Source organism: Uloborus diversus, chromosome 6 (genome assembly GCF_026930045.1).
Source record: "Uloborus diversus isolate 005 chromosome 6, Udiv.v.3.1, whole genome shotgun sequence".
NCBI classification, from domain to species: domain Eukaryota; kingdom Metazoa; phylum Arthropoda; class Arachnida; order Araneae; family Uloboridae; genus Uloborus; species Uloborus diversus.
The window spans coordinates 161,560,583-161,578,468 of NC_072736.1; the positions used below are offsets into that span (position 1 = coordinate 161,560,583).

Consider the following 17,886-nt stretch of genomic DNA (forward strand, 5'->3'; position numbering starts at 1 on the left):
GAATTTGTTGGAAACTGTCATTATTATTTGCATCCTCATTGAGATGAATTGGTAGTTGGGGAGAGTTGAGAGAAATGGGACAGCTACATTTATACTGAAACAAAATAAAAATTTTTTTTTTATAGCTTGTCCAGTAGCTGTAGCAGCTTTAGACTCTTGTTAAATTGTAATCTTCAACATTTACTGGATAAGCAAAACATAATTTTTCATTTTATTTTAGCATAAATATAGGTGTCCCATTTCTCCCAAAGCTCCCCCACTGATACTAAATTGTTAAAATCATGTAGTTAAGTATAATGGTGAAGAATATTGTCAGTTTTAAAATGATTATTCTATCAAGATTTTTTCAAACACTGTTTAGTTCATTAAAAGGAAAATATAAGAGTTGGATATATGTTAAATACAGAGTGATTCAAAAAGAATGGTAAGGTTCCAAAAGTGTATATTTCTTAGAGTAAAAATGGTACAAATTTTTTTTTTTTTTTGCATTAATCATTCTAAAGATGTTCTGTATGCGTTCCTTCTGACACCTGAGCAATATCCCACCTTTACTCAAACTCCTAGCCATGCACACTGTAGCTGCAGCATTAAATAGCATACAAAGGCAATTGCTGCAGTGATCCAATTTTTCAGTTCAAGATTAGCTGGAAAGGGGGTACAAACATAATACTCTTTAGATGTCTAAACAGGAAAAAATCGCATGATGTTAGGTCTGGTGACCTTGGGTGGCTAACCATAGAGTGCTAAATCTTGATCGCCAGTTGGACTAACTGAAGGATTAATAGCAAATGGGACACTTGTGATAACATTCAAAGACATCTAGTGGTAGCCAATTAAAATTTTACAATTAACTCTCTCATTCAAGCTCTAGGTCCAATATTCTCAAATTGGTAGCGTTATGAAACCTCCCCTTTCTTTTTGAACCACCTTGTATATTTTATTGCTATAGTAATAGTGTATAAAGGCTGCCTTTTATAGATTAAATTTATATTGATTGTATTTGTATTTCATGCATCATTATAGTTGTCAGTATAATTTTGATGATAAACCATAAATTTAAGGGGCCATTGTATAGGTATTTAAACTATCTACTAATTAAACTGCCACTAAAAACTATACCAAATCAATGTTGAACTTCATAGGCCAGCTCGACTGTACTTAAATGTGCTACCAGAAAAATTACTGAAGACTGACATTTTTAAAGAAAGAAAAAAGTAGCACTTATAATAATAAAAGCATAATGTAAAACTTGACTGATTTTTTTTTTAATATTCAGTCTATTAATCCATGCATACTAATAAAACCATGTTGTCTGTAAGGTAATGTACTAAATTATTTAGGTGTATACTTTCATTCAGTATCGAATTTACAAGGTTGGAAGCCTGTTGCAATGTACTTTTGGGGGACCCTTTGTTTATATAATTAATGTTTTGCTGCATATTTTTGGCCCTCTTTAGGACCATTATGATGTGGGGGACCCTGAAGTTGCAACATGGTGAATCTGCCACTACAGTGGTTTGTTATTGTTAACTTCATTCATTGGTTTAATTTCAGCACTGATTAAGGTACCTTCAAGAGAGAAAAAAAAAATCTCTTCAATATTTTTGTTTGATTATTATGATTTGTGTATCAATATTTTTTTTCTCCTGATATTTCAAAATATTTTTAACAACTTATCAGATAATCAATCAAAAATTTGTTTAGAATAGGACATTTTTTGTGATTTGATTTCAAGCTCCTTGTTTTTTCTCTCTCTTGATTTTGAGAATAGTATTTTAGTAAATGTGAAAGGCATCATCTTGTAATAGTAAAATTGAAAGTGTTGAAGTGCATCTAAGACTTTTGTTGCAAAATTAAAAGCTTTTTATTTTGATTTGCAGTTTTGCTGGGATCAAACATTTGTTGAAATTTATTATTTTAAAACTTATTTGTTATTATTTAAATCTTTTCATTTCAGTGTCTTGCTCAAGAATATCAGAATAGAGATATTAGCTGTTATTATTATCCTCGTGGGGTAGGATTATTTTATTTCAGCTTATTAAAAATTGAAACGCTTTGCTTACTTTTTGTTTTAAAAAATGCATTTTTGCTGTAAAAAAACTGCTTTTGAGTTTTGTAATAACATGAAAGAATTATTTTGATTGATGCTGATCAGAAGTTGGTTTTATCAGACTGTTTTTATCTACGAAAAAAGAGAAATTTAAAAAAATCCTTTTTTCTGTAAAGTCTATAATAATGTTAAACCTTCTAAAAGGTGCAAAATTGCTGACATGTGTTTTAGGGTTACAAGGAACTCCTTTTTTCTATGTAAAAAGGTGTGAGTCTATGCTTGCTAAGACTTTTGACAAAAGTATAGGTTTTTTATTCGATGTCTTTAACTCACACTTTTCTTTATTAAAAAATAGTTTCCTGTAATCTGAAGCACCTAAAAGGTGGTTACCTAGGAGTTAATAAGTAGTATGTTCTGCACACATGAATCCAGGGAACACAAACGGTGCAAAACAAAATTTAGAACACAATTTAATTCAAATCGAATGCTTTACGATTAAATTCTGTGCTTATTTTGAAGGTTCAAAAGAAATATTTAGTCTTTTAAGAATATTTTCATGAAATGCACTTATTTCATTGCATATATATATATTTTTTGCTTTCACACTGTCTGTTTAGTGAAAATTTTGGCTTTTTTTTTGCAAATTTGTTCCAAACTATTTAGAGTTTTTCAATCAATCAACATAAGAGCAACCATTTCAGTTTGTAGATTTTCATTGGATTGATTAGCAAAACCGTTACTTAAAAAGATAACATTAAAATATTATTGATAAATCCCATGCATTTTTTAAAAGGTTGTTTTAACATGAAACTCTTTAGAAATTAAATCATTTTTTCGAATATACTGAAATAAGTGGTGCTCACCCTTTTATTGACCTGAGGTCCACGCCTCCAGGATGAATCTAGGAGCAAGAACACATAAAAAATTAAAATATATTATTACGAGTCCGGTGCAGCTTCAAACTTTCTTTGAAATGACGACACAGTCCTTGAGAAAACACAGGAGATCTATTTACAAATATTAATAATAGAGCAGGTAACAATTGCAAAGATCCAGCAATTAATCGAATATCGTTAAACACTGTACATTGCTCAGTACACCGCACATTTAAATCCAACATACGTGAAAAGAACAGCAATTCGAAAATCACAGCGCAAGCACTAATTCATTCACAGAGAGCAGTGAAAATCGAGACTAAACAGTTAGAAAGCAAAACTGACTCTCCCTCATTCACAAGATGCCCGGTGTTTTATACCTAGCAAAGAAATATCCAGAAAATCCTACAATGTTCCACCAATTTTTCATATTTTCTCTTTATTCCATTCACAAATCTTATCATTCAGAAATGGGGGGACTGTATACTTCAGTCGAATGTTAGGGGGTTGTATGTACATTAGAAGAAACTATTTACAGGTTACGTTACTAAGATAATTTTAGGTGAAAAATAATGGAATAAATGCCAAATTTAACCAGATTACAACAAATTAATCACAAAAATAATTACTATTTAAAAGAATTTGTAACAAATATTTAAACTGTTTTAGATAACATGGAAAAATGTAGAGAAGGAAAGAGACTTGCAAACCTAGAATAACAGAATCTTTACTACATGCTTATTTTATTGATACGGGGTATCTATCTGTTTTTTTAAAAACGTAATTTCTGACTGGTTGGCTTCAAATTTTGGAAATCATTTGTATCACCAAAGGAAGACGGTCAGTTGCTTTGAAATGTTCCGGAATATATTTTTTGATTCCCAACGCTGAATGTTACAATGAGCCACATATGGCTTTTTGGCTGTAGGTTGGGCGCTACAGATTCAGATCTGTATTATTTTTTGTTCTTAAGTTACTTTTTGGTAGTCTATTTTTTTTAAAGAAAGGAAAATGTAATTTTATACTCAAAATCGCAATTTTATGATTAATATCATTAAAATTATTAAGGATTATTTAGCTGCATTTTGCAGCATGCTGCATTAAACCCCTGTCAGCTTTTTAAAAAATAAATTAATAAGATAAATATTTAAAAGTTAATTTCTTTTTTTATATGATAAACAATCCAGTTGGTTTTCCTCGTACTTTACCCTTTCTGACTCAGTAATTTAAACAGTGAAGTGGACAATACGGACAAAGAGAGCTAACTGGACAATTGCTGTCATTTAATCTGGGTGAAGGGGCCGTGATAGGGATATTTTGAGTGAAAAAGATATTTGAAATCAGGGTTCGTGATTTTTTTGATTTTTAAAAAAAAATCAAAAAAGTCGGATTTTTTTTGATTTAAATCGGATTTAAATGGGTTAAATCAGATTTTTTTAAAAAATTTTTTTAATGTTCAAAAATTTGTTGATATTAATTACTTTACATGTTTAAACATAATATATTTCATACAATAGATGATTTCATTCAGCTTACTTTTAAAACTAAGTTCACTAACTATTTAATACATTTTTAAGGTTTATAAATACGCTCTAACGCTTAGATAAGATTTTGTTTCGTTTTATGCTTTGCTTAAGGTTTCCATCATCATGTACGTTTTTATTGTCAAATAATATGTTAAACAATTACTTTTCTTAACTATATTAGTCATAGTGTATAAGAAAAACTGCAAATATTTATTTTGTTCTTAACTGTAATTTTGGAGTAAAAGCAGTATTGCGAGAGTAAAAATCTGTTACACGCACAGAAAGAGGGATCTATGTAGTTTTGCCTGTTGAAGTTAATATAGTGTAATGCAGTGTAGTTAAATGTAGAGCAACACATTCTAAAAATGCAAATTTAATTTAAAAAAATAAAGTCTTATTTTAATTAATGATTTTGTTAAAAAAATCACTTGATTTAAATCGCGATTTAAATCAAGCTGATTTAAATCAACGAACCCTGTTTGAAATAAAAGATGTTCCAAAAGAGAGGGATTTTTTAAAAACTTTGTTTTATGAGTAACTCTTGAGCAATTTGAAAGTTTTTATAGTATTTCATCTACTTTATATGATATAATTTAACCTTTTAATTTAAAAAGCAAAAGCCTGTAAATTGCATTTTAGCACCAAAAAACAAAGAACATTTCAGAAATGGAATATATTTTGAATTTTATGTTTCAAGAAAGTTAAAATGCTTTGATTAAGGATCAGAATTAATTACTGGATGATTTAAAACATTTTAATGCTTATTTCAATTCACTTATGCAAGTTGTACTTGTTAGTGAAATGCATGTAGCTGTCTTGATGCTCCTTTTTGTGTGTGTTTGTGTGTTTTAATTTTGCTCTTAACTGTGATTACATAGCTCCAGGGTTTTTTTTTTGTTGTGTTTGCGCAGTAGAATACTAATGCATAGAAGAAGAGGCTCTCTAAATCCTCAAATAGCTGTGTCTTTTGCCACTTTGTATTTGAATAGAAAACTAATGTAGGAGGTATTCTTCCAAAAATAACAGTAATATAACTTTTCATTACATAATTCATTTTTCAATTTCAAAAAAAAGATTACAAATTAAATAAACAAATAAAATGGAATTTTGGTTTGTTAAAGATACTCATATGAGGCAGTGAGAAGCAAAGGGATGTTAAGTGGACATTTTCAAGTTTTGAGTAAAACACGTTTAAAGTTGCGGTCCTAAGTAAACTTTTATTGAAAAGTTTTTCTAAATCACTCTGAATAGCAGCACCTACAAAAACTAATAAAGCTATCTCTTGCCCTAAAACAGAGGAGAATTTCACCTTCCAATTGTACTGATTATCCAAAAATGCTTAATTTTGCCACTTACTGCCCTTTGCTTCTCACTGCCTCATATTAAAGATGAAATTAAAACTGAGACATTAACAAAAGCTTATTTTTCAAGGTGTGTTTGAAAACCTTAAAATTGTTGTATTTATTAATATTCTCAAGTAAAAATATATTTCACAGGCACATAACTGGACATTTTTTCAATTTTAATCACCATCGAGACAAGTCATTGAAATCAACTTTTCATATTTTTTTAGATTCTTATTTTAAAATCTCATTTTTATATCAAATTTTTATTTTCTTCTTTCATTTTGATTTTTATTCTAGCAAACCTTTTGTCTTTTAAACTCATCTGTGTAGTTTCGTATTGTACTTTGATCATTTTTAAAGAAATATTTTTACTTTAGTAACATTTGCCCAAAGTTTGTATTTAATTCTATGGATGAAAAAGTGAGTTTTTATTAAGTGTAAGCTTTTTTCCGAAAGGTCATTCATTACCTTTTATGATAGTTTTTCATGATCAATGATAATATTCATTTCATTGATCATGAAATTTCTTATTAATGAATTATGATTCATTGATCATGAATTTTCATGATTAACAAATGATAATTTTTACATGGTTAAAAAAAAATGTTCATTTATATTAAAAAACTAAGGGAAGCAAATTATTTTTAAGTTTAATTTACTGTTAGCTACAAACTTTTAAAAAATAATTAAAAAAAAAAATTCAAGTATCCAAAAGCGTTAACCAGTAATTTATTTGATTGTATGATTAATTCATTGACTATTAGTATTTCCAGAGGTATGGGTTTTTAAAGCTTCAAATTATTATAAACAAAAGCATCACTACTTGAAAATCTTTAATTGACTAGAAGTTTAATCAATATAGTGTGTATTGCTTTCTTTTGAATCATCTGAAAATATCAGATGCCAAATGTTTTGTTTCACTGCTTTGTGTGTTCCTGCTTACCTATATTTTCTCAAAATGCAGATAAATCAAAAGAATATTAAATTGTCAGTCAACTGTAGGGCCGGGTTTTTGATGTTAAAACTAATGTTAGTCAAAAACCTGGTTTTGACATAACATGTCAAAAACTCAAAAACATGACGTAACTGCTCACAATAGGGTTGTTTCCAAAATTTAAAAGTATTTTTTTTCTGCAACAGCATGCTTAAAAACATAGGATCTGACCATTTTTTAAAAAATTTGTTTAAGTTTAATATCTAAAAAAAATTATTTTAATTGGTGCGCTTTCATTTTTTACGCTTCTGCCGATGACATCAAATGATGAAATGCTATTCACTGTTGCTATTCACAGAGCAAAATATTTAATTCGGACCTTTACTCGCATGTATTAGCAAGGATGTGGCTGATAGCAAACGTAGAGCGCATTATTTAATTCGCTTGTTGATTATCATAACGTGGCAACGCAATAGAAAGATGCGCCAAGTGCATCATTTGTGACGTCATAAAGACCACGCCTTGTTTGAAAAATCGGATATTTTAAAAAAGTAATTTAAAAATAACTTGGGAAAATGAAAGTATTTTCTCGCTCCATGTTATTTTCTCTGCTAATTCTATCAATTTCAGTGACTAAAAGTAGTACTTTTGACTGAAGGAAACAACCCCATTGGAATCAAGTACTCAAACAAACAGTAAACTATCTTTATTCTTTACTAGCTTAGTGTTAATAATAAAATATAAGAATCCCCCCCCCCTCAATAAACAAAGAGGTAATGGGAGTGGGCATGATGTCATTAAAAAGTAAATGAACATTGATTAATGTTGGTCTGGGACGTGGTGATGCATCTAGTTGAGTTTCTGTGCATTACACCATAGAAGATATATTTGTGTTTTCTTTTGTCAAATCTAACCCTATGCTTTCTCTTGTCAAATCTATGTTTGTGCTTTCTCTGTTTTTAGAATGTAAATGATAGAAAACCTGTTTCTAATTATATAGGCTTTGTTTTTAATACTTTTGTTGAAATATTTAATTTAAGTTAATAATACAATCTGTGCATTACACCATAGAAGATATATTTGTGCTTTCTTTTGTCAAATCTAACCCTATGCTTTCTCTTGTCAAATCTATGTTTGTGCTTTCTCTGTTTTTAGAATGTAAATGATAGAAAACCTGTTTCTAATTATATAGGCTTTGTTTTTAATACTTTTGTTGAAATATTTAATTTAAGTTAATAATACAATCTGTGCATTACACCATAGAAAATATATTTGTGCTTTCTTTTGTCAAATCTAAGCCAATGCTTTCTCTTGTCAAATCTGTTTGTGCTTTCTCTGTTTTTAGAATGTAAATGATAGAAAACCTGTTTCTAATTAGATAGGCTTTTTTTAAATACTTTTGTTGAAATATTTAATTTAAGTTAATAATAATCAAGACTTATCTTTTTATGATTTTGAATTCACCCCAACCTGTCTATTAAGGTATTTTAAAGTAACAATTTAGCATAGTTTATTTTGTGTCTGAGCTTTAGCCAGCTATCCTTGTATATAAAAAGTCATGAAAAAAAAATCCTAATCTGATTCATATACTTTTGTATAAAATCAGTGGTGTGTTTGCAACATGTTATTTTAATACACACTGTTATCTTCATTCAAAACTCTATGCTTTACATTTAAAGAACTAGATCTTGGAGACTTTAAAACTATTTTAACATTGTTTGATTTACTGTTTAGCTTTGTATAAAATCTGAAAGTTATTTTAAGCTATGTAGCTGTATTAAAATTACAAAACCTATTTTTACTGAGTACCACTTTATTCTATTCTTCTGTACCATCCGCAAAGGTTTTGAATCAACACCTCTCTAAAGTTTTTTATTTTTTATATAGTTTCAAATAATATGCTCAATATCTAGTTTTTGATACAGAATTAAGTACTACTTGATTCTTGTGCATTAGATTCTGTATAAATTTTGTTACTGCTGAAAGAGAGGGGGGTGGTTGTTAATCAGGGGTGCAGAAAATGTTTTTACTGCCAACATTTCCCCCAATCTATATGAAAAGTTCTCAAAAATTTTACAATGTATTTTATGTTTCAGATAAAAATTCATTCCTGTTAGTATTGGTATAGATAATTTTGGGTAAAAAAATGCATCTTTAAAACTAATAGAATGAACTGGTAACTCGTAGAACTAGGTATCTAAAAAGTAAATTAAGTAAATACATGTAAGTTATAATTAAAATCTCCTATCAGTTATTTATTATTAAATGTAAATTATTATCCAGCAAATAGTTAATGAAAATATAGAGAGTGGTGATGCAAAAGAAAATGCATTCAAAAGACACTTGCGAAAAAAATCGGAAAATTAAAAATAAAAGAAAAATCAAAGCTGCAAAATTTCCCCAAATGGTTTGAATTTCCCTCAATCCTAGATCGCCGGATCGGACATATTCTGCACCCGTGGGGCTAATATTTGAATTTACTGCTGAAAACTTTTACAATGTAAAGTGTATCTTAAGAGTATCATTCAGGTATACCAACGTACTTACTGGAGCATGTGTGCTTGTAAATGTCTCTTTTGCTTTCCATTTGGATATTTCCTCTTTCCAGCTGTATGAAATAACTGGGTTTTAATTTATTTCCTCGTTATTTTCTTAGAGTGCTTTGAACAGTCTAGAGGATATGAAACAAGGTCGAGAAGTTTCTGCTGATAGAGTGCACCGTGAAAGAGGACGTCATGCTATTCCTCACCAAAGTCGCCGTTTTGCATTTGAAAACAAAAGGGTATTTTTTCTTTATTGTACTTTTGCCACAATTTTCTATGAATTTTAAATTACTAAATAGTTGTTGAACTATTAAAAATATGTGATCTATTCTGCTTTTTTATGTGTCTGCTCTCCTTAAATATTAAATGCTATTTCTGGTAGACTTAACATTGACACAAAATAGTGATTGATTGACTGAAGCAAAGTGAAATGTGTGTGTGTGGATTTTAAGTATGAAAGCATCAAATAATTTTGATTTTGATATAAATAATTATTAATGTATATCTTTATCGGTAAATTTTAAAATCGCTGTAATTCATTGTTCTTAGCAACTAAAAAAAGGAAAAACAAGAATTAATTACATTTAAACCTTGATTATTATTATTTTTTTGAAATGATTAAAAAACTAAATAGACCTTAAGTAAAAAATAATTTTATTTTTATTATCTAAATACAATTTGTCTTTCTTTGTACAGCATTGTTTTTACTTTATTGTAATTTTTTTTTTTTACTTATTCAAACAGGAAATTTTGTTATAAAGGAATTTTGTATTACATTTCCTTTATACAGTTTGGGATCATGTTAATAGTAATCCACATTTCCTGAAAAAATGAGCAATGTTGCATTTTCCCTTGCAGAGGACGTGAAATTCAGTGTTTCTAACCCTTAATCTTCATATCCTATGCAGTTTTTAGTGGGCTAAACGGAAAGAAGTCTGAAAAATAGTTTAAATTGTTTAAATCATATTCCCAGTTTCAAAAGAAATATAACGGGCAGTTAGTTTTAGAAAAATGTGCAAAACCAAGTTGGCATTATTTCGGTAAAAAATGTTAAAAGCGGGAATGCGGGCAATAGAGAAACGTAATTTATGGGAAGAAATAACACTAACAGCATTAAAGAAATTCGGGACCAATGGGAAAAAAGACTTTAAATGGGGGAGATCTTAAATTGGGGTTTACTATACGTTTATCAAATACTATGATGTATTCTTTTCAGTATTCCATTGGGTAAAATAACAAGTCTGAATGTGTAACTTAGAATCAAAAATTATTTATTGTTATTCTTTTAAGTCCTTGAAGTACAGCTCCAGCTCGTGAATTAATCTTCATTTATAAAACAAGTTATTAATTCATTAACTAAAAAAGGCTTATACCAGATGATTTTCAAAACTTGTAGGGTTTCAAAGTTTATTTTCTAAAAATTTTTTTGATGTAATAGTCTGAATTAAAAATACATGATTACATGATACATATTTGTGATTATTACATGATAAATATATTGTAATAATTGTTATTGTAACATTATACGCAATGTATGTGTGTTAATCACAATGTATTTGTGATTATTACATGATAAATAATTGTGAGAAATTAAGAATTGCATTAGATCTAAATTACACTTGGTGTTAATTGTTTATATTTTAAGACAGTGCTTCAAGTTATCAACTATTATTTTTTCTATTTGAATAATTTTACAGGTATTTATGCGCTCAAATATGTTACACATTTTGATGAAATTTTTTAGATTGATGTCTCACCATACAACTCATCTTATCTGTCACCACCTCCTGATACTAATTGGAGAAGGTAATTTGTTTTTTTTTTCTGTTTAAATTTCTTTTACTAGGTTTTAGTATATGCAGCATAAATTTAAACAAGTGAAAAAAAAAAAAAATGTATGATCAATTCTCTAGTAGTGAGAACTTTTAAACAAGGGTCTGGGCAGAAGAAATTAAGGTCCTTTAATGCCCCCTTCACAAAAATCTGATCAACTTAAACGTGACCGTCATAAAAATCTGATCGACCATAACGGACCTTTCACAACGTTCCGATCCGCCGAAACAGACGTTTCACAATTTTTTTTTACGGAAAAGCAACTATGAAATCAAAGTTTTCAATTCAAATAAACAATAGTGGGTGCTGCAGTCTCTGGCCAATGGCTGATGAAAGGGGTAAAATGAAGACCCACTCACTTACAAATGTCCAAACAGACGTCTGCCTTGTCCACGCAAAAATGAAATGTTTTATCTCTTTGACTAATTTTGTCAAATCACCCCAAGGTGGCACAACCTGAGAATAACATTTGTTTCTGTGTATGCCCAATAATTTTTGGATCCTTTTTTGAAGTTAATTTAAGGGGTTCAGTAGGGTGGTTCAAAAAAACTTTTTTTCAGCTACAGTCCAGGCCATCCCCTATTTTTTTTAGACTTACTAATAGCATTATGCTGTAAAAGTTTTAGCTTCTTACTCAAATTTTAAGAGGATGCTCAATGACCCCTCCATTTAACATTAGCCGTAGCATAGAAAATGCCACAAATTGAGAAATATTTAATTTCCCCAGCTGTTTTTTGTAAATAATTGTTTTATTGCTCTGTGTATGCATACTTCTAGTGTATATTATAATATGTAGCATTGTTCTTTCAGTTTGAAGTATTTTTTTAACCCTCCTCCCCATACTATTGAAGTTTGGGGGAGGGGGTTGAGCACCCTCTTTCAGTTGAAATAGGAAGCTAAAATTCTTCCAGTATATTGCTATCCACTAGTCTGAAAATATTGAGGAGTGTCCCAGTATCTAGGAGAACCTTTTTTTTTACATGTATTTTTAAACCACCCTAGGGTCCAGCTTATATACCGATCTAATCTGCCAAAAAAAAAAAGAAAAAAAAAAGAGAGTTGTCACTTCTATGGTAAATCACTATATACTGCCAACTATAGCGCTTCTTACTTTTGTAGTTTGTTTCTTTAAAAATAATTTAACATTAAACAAAGTGAGTTATTTTGTTTTTATAATTTTGCTTGTTGTTTTAGCACAACAGATAAGAAATGTTAGCCGTGGTGTTGTAGTTATATATTTCTCTGAAAACGCAATTTATTGCCTTTTGAAAAGACTCATTTCTTAGTACATGATTTAAACATAAAATTTAAAAATAAGATGCACAAATTAGTGATTTGAACTTAGAAGTACAAATGGATAGCTAGAAAAGATGAGATACCAAGAAAAATGTGCTAGCTTCAGATAAGGTTACAGCTTTAAAATTATTGCCATTTAGCGTCTGGCGTTAAACTTCTATTGGGATTTGATTCAAAAATATTTTAAACATTTTACCAGCTTGACAACATTTTGCCTTTATGGTTCTACTGCTTAATCTTAGTAATGTTTGGAAGAAAATTATGTAAGTTTTGAACTTTTGAGGCTAAACTTAACAGACATTAACTTTTCTCCATTTCAATATGTAAACAGGCAAAATGTAGCATTTTTAAACATTCCTAATTGAATGCATCGAGAAAAGGTGAAATTAGTGATTGATGGAAAGAGATACGATTGTAATATAGGATTCAATTTCAGCATTAATGAAATTAAGCTTAGTGTCTCAAAGTGCTTGTTTTGTCTTTAATGCTAAGAATTTGTAAACTACATCAAAATCTATATCATTTATTTGTAAGTTATGCTTCTTAATATTCCATTTTTCAATCTTTTTTTCTTTTTTACCCTAAATCTAGGTTTTTTGTTTTACATAGACTCTTAAAAAAAACACATCTTGGTGAAACAAGCCAATTATCTCCCATGTAGTATTTTCCTGATTTTTTGAATGAATCTTTAAAATTGTGAATTTTATATAGATAAGTGGTGCCCTTCCCCCCAAAATCAATGCCGCTCCCCCCCCCCCCCAAAGCATGAAATTCTCTAAAAAAATTTTCCTTGCCAACGGAAAAAATACTCCTAAAAATTTTAAAGGCACAATTTTTGCCATGCCCCTTCCTTTCAGTGAACATTACTATATGTATAAACCATGAAATTTCAAGCTATTTTCGCAAAATTATTTGATTTTTCACTGAAAAGACCTTGTAAAAAATCCCAAACAGACTCTCTTCAGTCTGTTTTTCATTATTTGTTTCGCTTGTTGGCATAGTGTCACAAAATTACAGATGTTATTTAAAACCAACTTATTTTGATATTAATGATTATATTAGATTTATTATTATTAGGTTGTAATTAGATATTTTCAACGCAGGCAGTGTACAGATATTTCCAAAGAAATGAGCGATAAACCTATCATTGCCTTTTTTTTTCTATTTTAATCACTCACAAATTCTTTTCTCTCATTGATGCTTCAAGAAAAGAATGCATGTTTCCATCCTAAACTGGGCAAATAGGCAAGATGTTTTGCTTTCTGGATAGAGAAGGTATTTCCAAAAAGTAACAACTTTAATTTATGTTTATGAGATGTGTGTTAGTTCATACTTTTGAGGAGTTCATTGCTTTGGACTTAAGTCAAGGAATTTTGCTGTGTGTCTGTATTATCTTGAAACTAAATTTTTGAATTATATTTCTCCCAAACTGAATTCATGTATTCAATGAATTAAATCAACCATTAGAATTTCTGATTAATATGTAGAGAGTTAAACTAGTCCATGTGTCAAAGATCAAAGGAATGATGTTCGAAGACAAGTAAAGAAGTAATTGACTGTGCAATCAATCATGAAGTAAAATATTTTTACGAAATCATTGATTCAGACAAAAGCTGTGGTGTAATTGGCTACTACTACAGAAGCTTTGAACACTTTACAAACAGCTTTCTAATTTTACAAAACCGGCAAAAGATATTAACAACTGGTAAAAATGATTTGGAGGAACTGAGGGAACTATATTGGTGCATTAGACTTAATCTGCCAAAAATAAATAAATAATTAATTAATAAAAATAAATAAATGAATAAAAAGTCTTTTTCGCATTTTTTGCATAATGTAGTTTTTGTTGAATTTTTGAAGGTAATTTGGTTGTCTAAAAGTGCATAGTCCTATTTGTCTGTAATTAATGGCTTTCTTCAATGCCTGAAATACCCATTGTTTATAATGGCATATTGGTTTTATAGTCATGAATACTATGAAATCACCAATGTCATTATAAGCAAAGTCATCTCTTCTAATATTTTCTATCATTATAACTACTGGGAGTAGAAATTTACATGATGTACCTTCAGTTCAAGAATCATTGGATCGGTTTGTTGTATGCATTTTTCAGATTTTTAGTTTCTTACAAAACGAAAGTTCAAAAATCAACTAAATGTTTTTTATGTATATAGTCGACAATGAAATTGATTTAAATTGTCGACTTTCTGTAGGACAAATTCAGATTCTGCCCTTCACCAAAGTGCTGTAAACCCACAGGAAAATTTCCATGGTGCTAACACACCACCGAACAGTCGAACTTATGGTAAGTATTTAACAGTATTTGTTTATCAATTGCTGTATAAGTAATGTCTTACCAATATAAATTTAAATTTTGTTGCCATTTCTTTGTCTTGTTTAAATGGTTTCTGCTCTTAAAATTTTTTTAAACGTAATTATGATTTTTTACCTAAGCGCTAGATTAACGGTCGCCTGTCACCCACGGGCGATCATTTCATTGAAAATAGCTACCAAAGAATCAAGTCCCAGTTGCCAAAAGTGGCAGCTGTGTGTTTCTTTGTTTTGTTACTAGTGGTACCCGCACGGCTTTGCCCGTATTAGAAAATTAAATGGTCATTTGGTTCGCCTGTATATTTACAAATAATGAATGATGAATTTCTCGCCAATTTGTTATTTTAATTTGCCTGTTACGGTTCCACGTTATGATAATTTGGTAATTTACTCGTCCACATTGTGATACTTTGCTCGGAAAAATGTTCTTGAAATCTATGTACATAAGTAACTACTTCTGTATGTAAGGATGCCCGGAGTAAGCTTCAAAATTACTGGACCGATTTAAACCATTTTTTCACCACAGATAGCTACATTATCAGGAAGCAACATAGGCAATAATTTATTTCTAAACAACTTAGTTTAAGAAAGTTATGATGGAAAACAATAAATGTCATGTAATTTCCCCATTAAATGATTAAATATAAAACCCATTGTTATGAAATTTCGTTGCCTTACAACAGCAATATTAATAGTAATCATAATGAAAATGTTGAATCAAGGCTTCTCCGGAGCAAACATGAATTTAAAGTCATTTCAATATTTGGAAACTCTACTTTTTGCACACTGAAACATAGTAGAGAGCTTTTTTTTGTGTGTGTGTGTGTGTGTATGTATTTAATTAAATAAATAAAGCGCACAGTTTTTTTAGATATCTTTGTTTTAGTTAGTTCATATTTTGGAAATTCTTCAAATTTTTATATGCTTAAATGTCGTGCTTTCATTTCTAACTGAATACTATTTTACTTTTATGGGTAAGGAAGAAGCTCTATTTTTAACCACGTCGAAGCGGTGTGTTTTGAATTCGTTCAGTTAAAACAGTAAACGAATGAAAATAGCGATTGTTTCTCACAATTATTACTGACCCAGGCAACTTTGGGTATTTTTGCAAGTTAGAATATAAAAAGAACAAAATTGAATTTTTTAAAAATCACTTCGAGGTGCACACCCCATGCTATGAACTAGTTTTTTGTCAAATTTCATGAAAACCGACCGAACTGTTTAGGCGCTGTGCATGTCACAGAGATCCAGACAGAGAGACTTTGAGCTTTACTATTAGTAAAGAAAAATAATATCGTGCTATGACAACACACTCCCAATCCTGTCCTTGCTGTTATCCGTCTCCTTCAGTGCATCAGTCGACCTCACCTAGCTAACACAATTTGGAAAAAATAAATCCAGTGAAATTTTGTTTGTTGTTTTTGTAGAGTATCATAATCTTTTAACTTGTTGATTGATATTATTGCTGATAGCGAATAGGTTATTTGCTTTCTGTGTTGCCACAGAGCCAGGGGTATTTGTGATCCAAAATTTCCGACTTTTCAGAAAATTTTGGGTTGCCGTTTTTCCGAAAATTTTGGTCTGTCAACATTCTAAAACTAAGAAATTGTATTAAAAAAAAAAAACTTTTAAAATGTTTTTTCCTCCCATGATTTCAATGATTTTTGTATGCATATTTGAAGGGTTTTTACGAAAAAAGGGAGTAGGGCTCGAGTTTCCAAAAATTTCAAACTGTCTTCAAAAAACTTTACTTGAGTCCACCTGCACCCCTGCACAGAGCCTCAGTGTATATACTTAAAAAAAAATGGCTACCATAAGTGAAAAAGTGGCTACTATTTTTGGTGACTTTGGTAGCCAGTGGCTACTATTCAGAAGTAATAGTCTGGAGCTTTATTTTGTAATATTTAAATGTTAGCTTTTGTTTTTCACTTGTTTGGTTGTATTAATATTTTTGCGTGTTTGTCTCAATTTGCATGTAAGAGTCATGTTGCTTGTGTACTTTGTTCTTTGGTACATCTTTTGGTTATACTAATTAGATTTTCCATTATAATATGAAATCCTTTCTCTTTCAGAAGTTGATGGAGTAGTTTTGCAGGAAAATGATCAACTTAATAGTTATTGGGATCCAAAGAAAGTAATATTAAATTTTGTCTACATTGATGGTTTATTGAATATTTCATTTTTAATTCTGCAGTTTTTCTTGTAATTTGAATGTTTTCTCTTCCAGTTTTAAAATGTTAAGTTATGTATAATTGCTTCCATTGTTTTAAATCAGTTATTTTTCTTCCTTAACTCAGTAGAATATCATTGCTTAACTCTCTGATGATTTTGAACGTCTTATCACGCCCTATTGAGCATGTTTCAAAAGCATTTTACACTTATTTTTTTGATGCTAAATGTTCGTTGTCAAACGGTCCAAGACACAGGGCGATAGCTGGGCATTGATAGAAGACAGGGCTTTTGATTTACATGTCAAGTTACCAGGGTTTAAGCTGGGTTCAAAAGTTCTTTAGCATAAAAGCTAAAATTGATGGAAAAATGTTAGCAAAATGCTAAAAATGTTACACATTCTCATAGATTTATGTATGCCTCAGTGTGTTTCATCTCCAGTTGAAAATAAAATTCATATTTCATTTGTGACATCTTTGAATAAATAAGTACAACAGCAATTTTTTTTAAAACATAAAATAAAAAAAGAAAACACGATTAGTGTTTAGAACGTTGCAGTCTCCTCCTCCTAATAAAGCAGTTATTGGGCGGACATAATGCTGGATAAGACTAATAGTTATTGAACTTAATTGTAGTTTCAACATCTTAGCTAAGATTTAAAAAAGATTAAGTTGATTATCGCCATGCATTCTTCCTCTCTAGGATCATGCATTTCTTCTTCTTTTTTTTAAATTTATTTATTTTTTATTTGAGCAAAAAAGCGAAAATGCGTTGATTTATTTTCGCAATTCAGATAGTGTTTTCGCGTTATGCGAAAAATGCGACCGTAGCGGAAACCCTGCAAGTTACTCAAAAAATTTTTTTCATGGGAAAGAGTTTCACGCATTTTACTCATGACCTATGACCACCAGATGGTTAAGATTTTTTATTACTATTCTAACGGTCTGATTTTATCAGCAATATTTTATTTATTTATTTATTAA

The 17,886-nt window shown here is 29.8% G+C and overlaps 1 protein-coding gene across 1 annotated transcript in view; it reads left to right on the plus strand.

Annotated features, from left to right (window-relative positions):
• The window catches only part of LOC129224431 (CREB-regulated transcription coactivator 1-like), a 92,102-nt gene that overhangs the window by 20,123 nt on the left and 54,093 nt on the right, over positions 1-17,886 (plus strand). Inside the window, exons 3-6 of the mRNA XM_054858885.1 lie at positions 9,388-9,513; positions 11,019-11,080; positions 14,617-14,708; positions 16,807-16,868. Of these exons, the coding sequence (XP_054714860.1) occupies positions 9,388-9,513; positions 11,019-11,080; positions 14,617-14,708; positions 16,807-16,868 (342 nt within the window). The remainder of the gene's footprint in view (positions 1-9,387; positions 9,514-11,018; positions 11,081-14,616; positions 14,709-16,806; positions 16,869-17,886) is intronic.